The 13184-nt window shown below is 44.2% G+C and overlaps 1 protein-coding gene across 2 annotated transcripts in view; it reads right to left on the bottom strand.

The window, feature by feature from the left end:
• The window catches only part of Itgb3 (integrin subunit beta 3), a 50715-nt gene that overhangs the window by 22351 nt on the left and 15180 nt on the right, over positions 1-13184 (bottom strand). Inside the window, exons 1-8 of one of the 2 annotated variants that reach the window (XM_063242544.1) lie at positions 7533-7549; positions 6634-6829; positions 5621-5873; positions 4042-4204; positions 3285-3446; positions 2022-2117; positions 1531-1620; positions 694-828 (exon numbers count right to left, since the gene is read on the bottom strand). In XM_063242544.1, the coding sequence (XP_063098614.1) occupies positions 694-828; positions 1531-1620; positions 2022-2117; positions 3285-3446; positions 4042-4204; positions 5621-5805 (831 nt within the window). In that variant the 5' untranslated portion in view covers positions 5806-5873; positions 6634-6829; positions 7533-7549. Of the gene's footprint in view, positions 1-693; positions 829-1530; positions 1621-2021; positions 2118-3284; positions 3447-4041; positions 4205-5620; positions 5874-6633; positions 6830-7532; positions 7550-13184 lie in introns of those variants that run through there. The other variant, XM_063242543.1, reaches the window with a different exon arrangement.

Genomic DNA, 13184 nt, shown 5'->3' on the forward strand with positions numbered 1-13184 from the left:
AACAAAGCCAGCTGGACCAATTACTGAATATCAACAGATACACAAAATATTATGTAGGGGCTGGGGATTTAGTTCAGCAGCATAAGCACCTCCCTGGCAAGCACCAGGTCATGAATTCGATCCCCAGTACCAAAAAAAAACCCCACTATGTGGCACCACACAACGCCACAAAGTGGACAACCATAAGCTATTCAATTTCCATATCACATTTCATCACAGACCAATGTTTCTTACGTGGGGTGTGGGAACAGGTGCCTTGAAAATACTGATAAAGCTATCAGTAAATAGATCTACAGAAAGATCACTGAATTATAAGATTTACTTCTCTCCCTTTCTCCCTGTTCTCTACCAATCCTTCCCTCCTTGAGTGGAGAACCAAGTAAAGAAAGCCATGAAGGAACTGCAGAGCCAGAGTGAACACTTGCATCCTCAAATTCTCCAAGGATAGGTATTTTTGCTTGTTTGATTGCTGTTGAATCTTCAGAAAACAGAATAATGCCTGGCACACAGTCAGTGCTCAATAAAAATTTGTAGATAATTTAAATTTTATGTTGTGGAGAAATAAAAGGTATTATCCTAAGGGATGCTGGAAACTGGTTAGGAGCCCAAGGTAAGAAATACTTTCATTTTCGATCAAATATGCAAGACAGAAGGCAGGGCCAGACCTGCAGCTCCCGGCCCCGCCTGCCTCACCGTGTCTCCAATCTTGAGCCCCACACAAGACTTGAGGCCCGGGATGACTTCATTGTTGAGGCAAGTGGCATTGAAGGACAGCGACAGTTCTTCAGGGAGGTCACGGACCTCTAGCTCTACTTTCGAACGGATTTTCTGAACAGAAAGGAGAAAAAAATTCAGGAAATGAGCTAAAAGTAATTGGGCAACAGCCAATTTCATCCCAAGAAACCTCTGCTAGGTCGCTTTGGACTTACTGTTTACCAGCTGTCAAAATACCCAGGAGCTTTGAAAACGTGAGTGGGCAAAAAAAAAAAAATACCCAAGAGCTACCCACTATGGACAGCTGAGGCAGGAAGATCTCAAATTTGAGTCCAGCCCAGAAAACTTAGCAACTTACTGAGATCTTGTCTTAAAACTTCAAAAAAAAAAAAAAAAGAAAACTAAAAAAGGACTGGGGAGGTAGCTTATTGTGAAACCTGCAGTACAATAATAACAACTAAAAATACGCTCACCTTTCCCATGGCTCAATTCCTTCTTCCCTCTGTTGCTAGAGCCTGGCTCTCCCTCCATTGTCTCCTACAACTGCTTCCATCTAATCCCCCATCCCTCCCTTTCCACCTCTCTAAGCCCTCCTAAGTCCCTGAGGTACTCTGGCATTCTTTGTGGGGTCATTTCCTTCTCAGAAGGCTGCATCCCTCCCTCCCAGGACTGGCCATTGCTCAGCATCTGGGAGCAAATGAGAAAGTCATCAAGGCTACATGTTGACCTGGCAGCCAGCACCCCCAAATCTGAGCCCCATGGCGTAAGCCAAGCCCAGAAGATTCCGCAGGCCTGTTCCCAGCACAAGACACTTACCCCGTAAGCATTAACAATGAGCTGGAGGACATTGCTGGAATCGGCAGACAGAACCCCCACTGTGGTCCCTGGGATGAGCTCACTATAGTTCTAGAAAGGAAGACAAAGATGTTCAGAGCCGTAGCAAAGAAAAGTAATGGTCTCTGTACCAAATCAGATTGAAAGTCTTAAGTGAAGATTGGAGATATTTCACTTGCTACTATTAGAAATATATTAGCAGTTTTTCAGTCCTGAGCAAAATTACAGAAAACGTTTCATACTCTCACCACACTGAGACACATCCAATCCATCACTGCAAACATCAACATACCTTTCCTAGTAAGTGTGAGGTTGGAGGGAAAAGGTCACAGGGAGGAATTTTAAAGACCTGAGAAATGAGTTGAAGCAAGATCTTTCTTGTTTGGGCCATTGTTTACGGTAGCATGGGCTGGCTCCGTGGAATAGGTCCACCCACCATAGCCACCCACCCTTCAGCCTCAAAGTAGGGTTACCTGGTAGAGTCTGACTACATTTTCAGTCACTGCAAAGATCAGATTGATGTTGTTCTGAGATAGCTTCTCAGTCATCAGCCCCAGAGAGGGATAATCCTAGAGAAAGAGAGGACATGAAAGTTTTAACATCTCACATAAGTCAATGAATTCTAAGCTTTTGATCTTGGCTGATTTGGGCTATGACAAAAACAGTAGTGATGTTTTACATTTTTTTGCCCCATAGTCAAAATGAAGTGCTATGATTGGGTTATGCTTTGCTGTCCCTCAAGGTTTCAGGTGTTAACATTTAGTTCCCACTGAACGGTGTCAGAAGGGTAAAAATAGAATCTGACTATGGTGTTTGGAGGTGTGGCCTTTGGGAAGTGATTAGGATCTGATAAAGTCATTAGGTGGAGTCTCATGATTAAATCCTGGTGACCTTATAGGAAAAGGAAGAGAAACCAGAAGATACATGCATGGACCATTGTGTTTCCTGACTTTTGCCATATGATGCCTTACACCATCTAGTGACACTGGAAGCAAGAAGACCATTACCAGATAGGATTCCTCAGCCCTGCACCTCCAGAACAATGAGTCAAAATAAACCTCTTTTGTTTATAAATTCCCCAGTCTGTGGTATTGTGTTACTAGCAACCAAAACTCGGCTAACACATGCATAAGGACAAAGTAGCAAAACAAACCTAACTGTGAACACTAGAGGCAGATGAAGAGGTATAGGCTAATGACATCAAAACTGAGCAGCTCCTCCTTGTCACTCTAATTCAATGCAGTAGCAGCGTGGGCTTCACAGGCTGGGCACCAACATAGGTCCTACTGTTTTAGAGCTACTGGCCAATACATTAGCCCTCTTCTTGTGATCCTCCACTAGTACCACAAACATTGTCTTCTCCCAGTAACCACAAGTGTCATGGTATTTCAAGATGGTGCTCACCATTAGTTAGGGAAGAAGGCCTACTTCCCACCTGGCCCCATAAGAGTCCTTTGGATCTATTCGGGATACTGTGACACATCTGCTAGTATTGACGGCAGTGGAACCAATGACAACAGTCACAGTCAAGGCAATTTCCAGGAGCTGTGTACGTTATGCCCTGTGTAAGGGTACCCTATTGGCAGGGAAGGAGTCGGCTGGAACTAAGCCCTGCCCACTGCTCAGGAAGGGATCAGGAAGGGCTGCCATTTTCATGTTCATACAAAGGTGTTGACTGAACTAGGGCAACCTTAGTCATAGTAGACGTGAACTCTGGGCGGTGCCAGGGATCTCACCATGGTAGTGGAGGCAGAATAATGATTGTCACTGCCAATGTGACACTGCCCATCATTCGGCTGAACAATGCCTGCCAGCCTGCCATCCAGTGCTATGTGGGTCTTGGCATCAGTCGTAAACACCAGCAAGTGTGATGCATCATTCCTCCAGCCAATTTTCTCCTGTTTAAATAAAAGCAAAAGAGGAAAAGCAATTTCAGCAACGTCATTGGTAGAGAATAATGATCCAAGGACCTACCTGCCCAAAGGGCCAGGCAAGTCATTTTGAAGAATGTCAGTGCAAGTCCTTGAAATCCAAACTAGAACCCCAATCCAGGGGTTTGTGTCCTATTGGAAAAGTCTCATACTTGATTAACTCAAACAGGCAAATGATACCTTCAACTCCAAATATAATTCTTCCAATGATAATCATGTTGCCCATCTAGAAACCACCTTTCATCTACAGAGCTGGGCTGGGCTAAGAGAAATTCTCTGCAAACATCAACCTAGCCTCGACTCTGAAATAGTTTTGGAGAAGGTGGGAAGATGATCTTCCCTGAAAACATTTGGGACCACTGAGGTTCCAAGACATGTCAGCTCTGGCTGGGAGGGAATAAAAGCAGAGGCTGCATATCTGAAGCAACTAATTATTCACAATGAACAAAATTCTGCTTAATCTTTATCTCTTATTTCACAACAGACATTTGCAGAGTGAGCCACTTGCTTGCCCATTTTGATCTGTCATCTGTGTCTGGCATCCCATGCCCTCCAAACTCACATCACAGACTGTGGCCTGCATGATGGCATCAAAGCCACCTTCTGGGGCATCCCGGTTCCGTGATACACTCTGTTTCTTTACTTCCTCATTGAAGCGGTTCATCTGGTCAGTCAGTGTCAGCACATGCTTGTAGCCGAACATAGGCAAACAGCGGGTCTTCAAACTGGGTAGGGATGGGAGACAAGTTAAGCAGACACAGGGATGGGGAAAGACAGCATGAGGAAGAAAGGGAGGAGGAAAGGGAGAGACAAATATGGACCACGGTGTACCCAGATGGGTTCTGTACAACCACCATGACCCAGACAGGCAGGCTCCAAACCGCTCAAATTACCTTAGGGCACCACATCAACATTACCCCCAGGTACCTTCGGGGATAGGAGAGCGAGCTGGGAAAACAGACTGCATGTATTCAAATCCCAGTCATGGAACCCTTGGCACACCTCCCTGAGCCTGGCCTAAGAAAACAGGGACATGACAGCACCCATCTCAAAAGCACTATCCCAAGGTTTATAGGAGTAAACATGTAAACAACAACAAAGCTCAAACTGTTGCTATCACCTCATAATTAACATTCCTCTGCAGTAAAAATGAGGCAAAAGTCCATCAAACATCAAAGCCTCTTTCGCCATTAATAAATGAATAGGTTTGTCAGACAAGAGTACTGCTGTCTCTAGACTCAGTTTATTAAATTAATAGTTGATGTGTTGGGCTGGGGATTTAGCTCAGCGGCATAAGCACCTGCCTTGCAAGCAGGCAGTCATGAGTTCAATCCCCGGTACCGATAAAAAGGAAAAAGACAAAAAAAAAAAATAGTTGATACGTTTACTAGAGAAGTTTACAGCCCACACGGAAGGTTAAAAGCTACATCGTGAAAGTTGGAAAATTAAAAAGTAAGTTCACATCTTCTCAGGCTTAGTAACCATCATTTTAAATTATTATAACACATGAATTTGTAGAGCCTCTGCCACCTAAGTGTCATTCAGCTATAAACTAATACAAGAAACAGAGGCACAGGGCTGGGCACTCAGCGATACAGCACCTACCTGGATTCCATGCCCACCACATCAGAAAAAAACAAAAAGCAAAAAGCAAAAATCGAGGCATAAATTTATCCATTTATACACTGTCAAAGGATTCAATAGCTGTCATGTCCACCCTTACATGTCCTCTAGGGCTTAACTTCCTGCATTCTAACTCTGCAGAATCTGATGATGAGAACAGTGACAACAATAAAGTCAAGCCTTCCAAAAGCATAATTCCTCTGCTTATTTATTCATAAATTTCTTTGCTTTTAACATCATTTCCCTCCCAGTCTCTTTCGCCTCCTATTTATTTGTGACAAAAACCAAAATACTCATGAAATTTTTTTTCTAGTATCTCAAGCAGCCTTGGGATGTCTTGGTACAACACCCCACCCAGATTAGCAGGCTAGCCCATTTGCCAGACAGGCAGACCAAGGCAGAAAGGAGCTATGGATTGGCCAGAAAGTGGCTCATAAAATGACCTCGAGCTAGAAATGGGAGCCAGGAAGTGGCAAAAGGAGAGGCGTGCTTCCCTGGCTTCTGGAGCAGGAACTTACTGATAGCAGGGGTTTGTGAGGGCTTCTGGTGGGGAGATGTACATGTACGGGGACACAGGCTTGTCCACAAAGGCTCCAAAGCCAATCCTCAGGTTACTGGTGAGCTTGCGCATCTCGGAGGCCAGCTTGGTGCCCAGATTCTGGATGCTCCTCAGATCATCCTTCATGGAGTAAGACAGGTCCATCAAGTAGTAGATGTCTACAGGGTAATCCTCCACCTGCCGCACTTGGATAGAGAACTTCTTGGAATCATCTGAATAGCAGAAAGATGTTAGTTTTTTCTCTTCTTTTCCCTTTAAGACTGAATAAATAAATTTAGACACATCTGGGACTAAGAGACTACTTGATCAAATAAAGCCCTGGTCCTTTCTCTCCCTTTACAATTCTTTCCTCTCCCAGTCTCTTGACCCTCCTGTTTTTCACCTCTTCATTTCCATGTTAAGAGTTTTTCACCCTGTCTAAACCCCCATCTGTCCAATCATCTGGGTCCCAAGAGTCACAGAGATTTTGACATTTACTACACTCAGACTCAGTGAAAGACCTGAACTACACCCGCACTTCTCTGAATCCCACAACACCCCACACATGCCTTGCACACACCAGTACTTCACAGATCAGCATCCTTTAGCCTAACATTTCTTCTCTGCCATATGCTCCTGCCCACTGGAAAACATTTACTTTCTCATCCTTTGTCACATTCGCACATCAGTATAAAGGTATAAGTTGGGTAAAATAGGCCTGAGGGAGGAAAAAGCAGTTGTGAGCATCTGCTATGTCAGGAGGATTAAACAACTTTCCCAAGATGGAGTTATCATTGGAACTCAGTTATTCTGATTCAAATCCTAACAATTCCCATTTTCTTCATTTTCCCACCCACAGCTCACCCCACCCCCATCCTTCTCTTCCTCCCTCATCTCCATTTGGAGCTAGTCAGATTTCTTGCTCAGACCTCTGTGTCATCCCTCTGGCTCATCTATCCCACTTTTCTCCCTGCAGTTGAGTCCCAGCCCTACCTGGCCGTAACCGGAGAGCAATTCTCTGGGGACTGACTTGAGTGATTTGAGAGCTGTCTCCAGAGCCCTTGTCGCTGAGGGGTCTGGCTTCCAAGATTTGGACCTCGCTGACCGGGAATTCAATGGATTCCACAGCACAGTTATCCGCCAGCAGATTTTCCTTCAGGTTACAGCGGGGTGAGCTCAGAGGCAGGTTCTGTAAGACAGGAGCCCAAGAGAAAGCCCTGTAGTCAGAATTGTGACAGCTCTGTGCTCCTGCTGGCCCTGCTGTCTCCTGATGGCTTTAAGCTTATGCAGTACCTTAGAGCTAAACCAGCATAATCAACTGGTGTGGTTCTTTCTCAGATAATCCCTAGCACTATGTACAGAAACAGGAAACTGAGGTATCAGAAGGACTAAGGAAGTCCCTGTTTATGGGTTGACAGCTTTATTAAAAGAGGGCCTGACAGTAAGATGCCTGTTGGACAAGCATTTTTCAAACAGAAATGCCACTCATTTGTAGAGTCCAAGATCAATTTGGTGGTTCTCAATCATCATTTCATTAAATAAAATGGAATAGAATAGAATACAACAGAACAGAATAAAATAGTGTCAGCATATATAAATAGTAAAAGTGTGGCTTTGTAAAACTTTTACTTAATGAGGAACGGGGTATAACACATATAATAATGAATGACATACAGTGTATTTCTTTCTATAGTTAAAAGCCAAAACATTTGGAAACTGCTATGTTAGACCCAGCCAGGCTGTGACATCCATGAAGACAAGGACTATGTCCTGTTCCTTTTCTATTCCTAGCACGCAGCCCAGGACTGATGACAAAGGTGACAGGGGAAAGGCAGCAGGGAGGAAGGTAAAGGATAACAGTATAATAAAAGACAAAAAAAGAGTAGACTGACCCGGACTAAATCTCAGCACTAACTGGTTTCAGAGTTTGGGCAAATCATCCAAACTCTCCAAGCTTATCCTCAGCTATCACACGAAGATAACAGCCCTCCACTGGCATCCAGAACAGTCAGATTCCTAGACACGGAACAGAATGGTGATTGCTAGGATCTGTGAGAGAGAGAAATGGGTCTGGTTGTTCAAAGAGCTTAGTGTTTCAATGTCACATCATGAAGAGTTCTGGAGATGGATAATGGCGGTGATTTCACAGCATTATGAATGGATTTAATACCACTAAACCATATGTCTAAAAAATGAGTGAGATGGTAAATCCTGTTATATGCATTTTATCACAATATAAATTCCTTTTTTAAAGAAATCATAATAGTAATAATAATAATAATAATTGCTCGTTCCTCATAGAGATGACATGTAGGGCTAAATATGACAATGCATGTAAAACACACAGCACAGTACCTAACATACAGTAAGTAATAAATGTTAGCTATTATTATGTGATGCTTGATAAATATTTCTTGAGTAAATTAATTATAAATAAACTTCATAAGCTGGAGAAACATGTCATGATGCCAGACTACTGACCACAGCCTGTCCTATCATCTTCTTCCTTCATCCTAGACAAAGAGCAAATTGAATACCCATTCAAAACCTCCGGCCTACATCCTGCCACCCTCTGTGGGTTCACGGTGTACTCATATCTAACTATTAGATGACTGACTTGCTATACTAGAAAAAAATACCGGAAACCAGGAAATAGGTTTAACCATCAGCTGGCTGTGGGAGCTCAGATAAGTCACTGTGAGTCTGTTTCCTTGCCAATTCAATAGACTACTTGTGTAATTCAGCCAGTGTTGTAAGCATGCACATTCACAAGGGCTCCTTGCCTGGTTGAGGGGGGTGACCAGAAAGAGAGAAAGCCCCTGCCTGAGCCTATTTCACAATGCCTGGGCCTTTAGTCTCTCCTACCCAACCCTTCACAGCCACCTCCAAAAGTCAACCGACACACAAATATTGTGAAACACCTAGTGTTCACATTTATTGAGCACTTTCTATATGCAGCCGCTGGGATGAGCATTTTACGTGTGTAACTGTAATCCTCCTGACAGTTCTGCAATATTGCAACTATTAGTATTTCACAAGTAAGAGACTTAATGTCCAGAAGTTTCACACATGAGGAGTGAAATCTTGCATAAGAAATCCAAGGCTTAGAGAAGTCAAATAACTTGCACAAAGTTCCAGAGCCAGTAAGTGGCACACCTAGTAGGCTAACTAGATTTTCTGACTGCGACTATCCTTTTAAAAAATCAGTTTTAGTATATTCTGTATAAAGAGAGGGTTCAGGCAGAGAGACAGGAGTGTAAAAATGCCAAGAGAATGCCTCAGGTACAGAACAGAATGCAAATGTGGATGTGAGATGTGACAGGAAGGTCAGATAAAATTCCTTCCCCTCGGTGTGTTCATGTGCCCTGGAAGCCCAAATGCCCAGGGAAAAAGAACAGAGCCACAGTGGGCCACCTGTGCTCCAAATCTCAGTAGCCCCAAACCCCTCCTAATGCTCAAAGTCCATGTCTTCTTGAGTCCCGTCCTCCTCCAATCAGCTGAAGGGCTTCCCCACATGGACAGACACCAGCAGCTGTATGAGGCCTACTCCAGCACACACACAAAGTGAAAAGAGCTTCTTCTGGGACTCTACAAGGTTCAAGAGCAGAGAAATAACTTCAGCAATGGGAACCAGAGCACAGGACTTAACCGTCCGGACTGTAGATATCCCAATATAGACACCATGGGCCCTCCATAATTCTGAAAGAGATGGAAATCTCCTTCCTCACACCCAGCTCTGGCCAGGGAACAGAATGGCCACAGGGAAAACTGGGCATTTCAGGTTTTGTGCTCAGCCTCCCCTGATTCCTGCCCTATCAACCCTTGTCCCTCAGAAAGCACCTTTTTCTTAGTCAAAAAAAAAAAGTCTTGTGTCCAATCCCAGCCACCCACATAAGCCTAGAGAAAACCTTCCCTAAAAGGCAATGATTGGATCACAAGATGCTGCTGTGAATAAGTGATCCTTTGCAGGATAAGATGGAGGCTAAAGAGAGAGCTAGGAGGCGGAAGCCAGAAAGCTGATGAGAACAGCAAGCTTCATTATCTTCTCATCTGAAAAGGGAGAGATTATTCATGAAAGGGTTGTCCACACTCTCATTTTCTGACGAGGCAGTCCTAATTATAAGAGGACTTAGTGCTAGGAGGCATGCTTATGGTTTGGTATGAGTGTCCTTAAAAAAATAAACATTGAAAAACAAAATTTATCTCCCTCTTCCTTTCCTCCCATTGTTGACTCTGATGTCAGAGGTCTAGAACATAACAGGCCCACCCATCAACCCAGATCTCCCTGAGAGCCTCCCGTCCCAAGGGGTACAAGACAGTGACCTCAGCCCCCACAGGCAACATTCCCTTTCTGAACAACCCAGGTTGAAGTGGTAGAAAGGCTGTCTCCAGGCTACTCAGCAAGAAAACTAGAAATGGGTGGATATTAAAGTTCTAGTTTCCAGTGAAACCGGATATTACATACACAAAAAATCAAAAATAACCAAGGCCCATGGGACATTCCAAGCACCGAAGGGGGAGATTTCAGCCTGTGTACTGTGCCAGCTGATAGATTACCTCCACTTCCTGGAGAGTGACACATCATGTTGTTAGTACCCTTCCCCCATTAATCCTGCTCTGGAAACTGGGGAAATACAGCACAAATAGCTGTCATTATGCTATTTCACAGAGTTGGTCAGGAAATAAACTGAGATTGTGAATGTGACATGCTTTTGAAATACAAAAGTCTCAACATGAGTCAAATACACTCAAAGCCTTTTGGGTACACGATAACCAAATAAAAGTAAATAAGGGTGCTTCTTAAGTATCACTGTAACTAACTAATATGGTCACTAAATACTGCTTCCTTGGAGGAGAGCAAGGGAAAATATACCTAGGTATTTTACTCCAGAGAGCTGCCCAAACATCTCCAATACAAACAAATCAAGGCTATTGTCTTGACTGGCTTATCTGCTGACCATAAGCAATCACCTGAACATGCAGAGGAGTGTGGACAGGACAAAAGGAAGACAGAAGGAAAATACAGTTATCACTAGTCACACTTCATTGTTTACAAGGAAAGAAAAGCTCTTAATATTCTTTCACTCCAACTTGTTTTTGTAAACAATGACATAATTCTCAAAATAGACATTGATTCTCCAAATTTTTAAGTAGAAAAAAACACAGAAAAGTAGAATAAAATTGTTAAGAACTAAAAAGAACTATAAAGAGTAGTCTAAACTTTTCCCCCACAGTTGTGAAAGAGAAAACGAGAAGGAAGAGCTATCAGAGTCTTCCTTTACTTTGAGAGACCCAAACCCCCTCCTTCGTCTTTCATCTTTGGACATCTAAGTAAGAACTGGCCCATCTTCCAGCGGGTTCACAGTCCTCTATGTCAATTTTGCATTTCTCTCTACGCTAGTGCTGCCAATAGAGCAATTTGGAATATACTCATACTAACAATTTCTTGTTATTTAGTCCCAATTTAATTGGGTGTTCTGTATTTATCTGCAACCTTAACTACACTTCTGCTCACCTTGACCAATAACCAACCCCTTCAATTAGCAATGTTTATCCAATTTGCCATCATAGCAACCCATTGTGAGACACTAGGCCCAGGATCCCTCCTGGAAACCTTTATTTTTAACAAGCCCCTCAGCCCATCCTCACTATCAGAAGAGTTCAAGAGGATTTAGACTCCAGCCAGCATGGTGCCAAGACTACAAGTCAAATCTCTGCACGAAGCTGGTATCTTTGCTAAATGTACAGCCCATCACCCCAACCCGGGTGAATACATAACTATCCAAGAACACACCCTATGCAGATGGGCCCAAACACCACACTCATTCACACTGGCTATGTTTTCCTATTACCCAGCCAAGCACTCACTCCACACACCCAAAAGCCACTGTCCTCTGAGTAACAAAAGAAACTGAGCCCAACCAGTTGTTTTTCCAGGCATTGCTGGCAACAGTCAAGGCACTGAGTTGCACCCCATCCCCATCTTTAGGTTTTAAGTCATCAGCCAAGGCCCTCTGAGCAGTTAACGTTGGCCTATGAAGGGGAAGTCCTGTTCCCTCAGAAAAAAGATACCAGTCATGCAGTCCAGGGATCCCTCTTCTTTCCTCCCTGGAAGACATCATTTGCCCCACACCAGGCTCCTCCACCTGCCTTCTCCCACCTCATCCCTCTTGCCTAGTGATAGCTATTGTCACTCACTAAATCCTTGGTTTCCGCTGCTTTCATGTTTACATTTTCTCCTCCTGGGAAATATCCCATTGGACTTTCTATCTCCCCCCATTAGTTTTCTTTGGTCCCAGCAGTACCATGTCCTGATTCCACTCCATTCCTAGGCTGGTCCTACCACAAACTTTCATCCTACCATTGCAACTTCCCCCTGCCCCCTCCTGGACTTCTCCCCCAGATTCTCCAAGGCAGAGTTATCTGCTTTTTCTCTTCCTTTATACTGAAAAGGAAGAAAAGAGGAAGAAGGTACATCCTTTGAGCAACCCTCAGGTTTCTGCTCAGGATCCCACTATGCTCCAGCTAGCTTCAAGCCATCTAATCCAAGCAAGACACTCCACACTCAGCTCCCTCTTTTCCAGAATTCTGCTGCAGAATTGCAACTTCCTTGTTTAAAAAAAAAAAAAAAAAAAAAAAAAAAAGCTTATTATGATGATGACCAAAGGCAGGAGGATATGGCAAGTGAGAAGGGAGGAGGCGACATCATCACAGTTAAGCAGCCAGCTCAGCCCAGAGGGGAGGAGAACCTGTGGGGGCGGAGATGGACTCACCCTTCTCCTTTACCCCCCATCTCCAGCCCCAGGGACCAGTTCATTTGCTAAATGAAGTCAATGTGGCCCAGATGTTGGGCAGCTGCCTCTGAAAGCAGCTCCTATGCTGAAAAATCACGTGTTGAGCTGGCCCCGCACTCTGGCAGTCCTCTTGTTGGGGATAAACACAATCCCCCAGCTCCCCTCCTTTCCAGCCTGCCCAGGAGGTTGCCTTTTTAGGAAGCCTATTAGATCAGGAAGAGAAGCAGACACACAGAATGAGGGGCCCAAATGGAGTTGTCATAAAACTGTAGAGGATCAGAACATGCTGCAGGTCAAAGAGGATCAGAACATGCTGCAGGTCAAAGAGGATCAGAACATGATGCAGGTCAAAGAGGATCAGAACATGCTCCAGAAGCTGAGCAGCAGCCAGGCCAGGAGTCAGGTAACCACCTGCCAGCAGTCAGCAACTCAACCTCAGACCCCATAATCACTAGAAATCTGTCCAGTCATACTTACCACTCCCACCAGCACCAGCTCTTGCCAGCTCCAAATTCCCATCAAAGCCACAAACATAGCCATTTCCCCAGACACACTCATTCCCTAGAGCCTCAGACACAACAAACCCTCTGCCTAGACACAGCTAACCCTTTCCTGTCACCCTTCCTTCTCAGCAATGGGCACACTTCCTTCCCTCACTGACACCTAGGAGAGGGGAGAAAGAAGGAAAAGAAGAAAAAGAGAGAGGTCCAATCCTAAGAGGAAGAGAAAAGACCCTCCAACTAAACACCC

Source organism: Cavia porcellus, unplaced genomic scaffold (genome assembly GCF_034190915.1).
Source record: "Cavia porcellus strain 051 isolate PalLab524CR breed Dunkin Hartley unplaced genomic scaffold, mCavPor4.1 scaffold_32, whole genome shotgun sequence".
Taxonomy (NCBI): domain Eukaryota; kingdom Metazoa; phylum Chordata; class Mammalia; order Rodentia; family Caviidae; genus Cavia; species Cavia porcellus.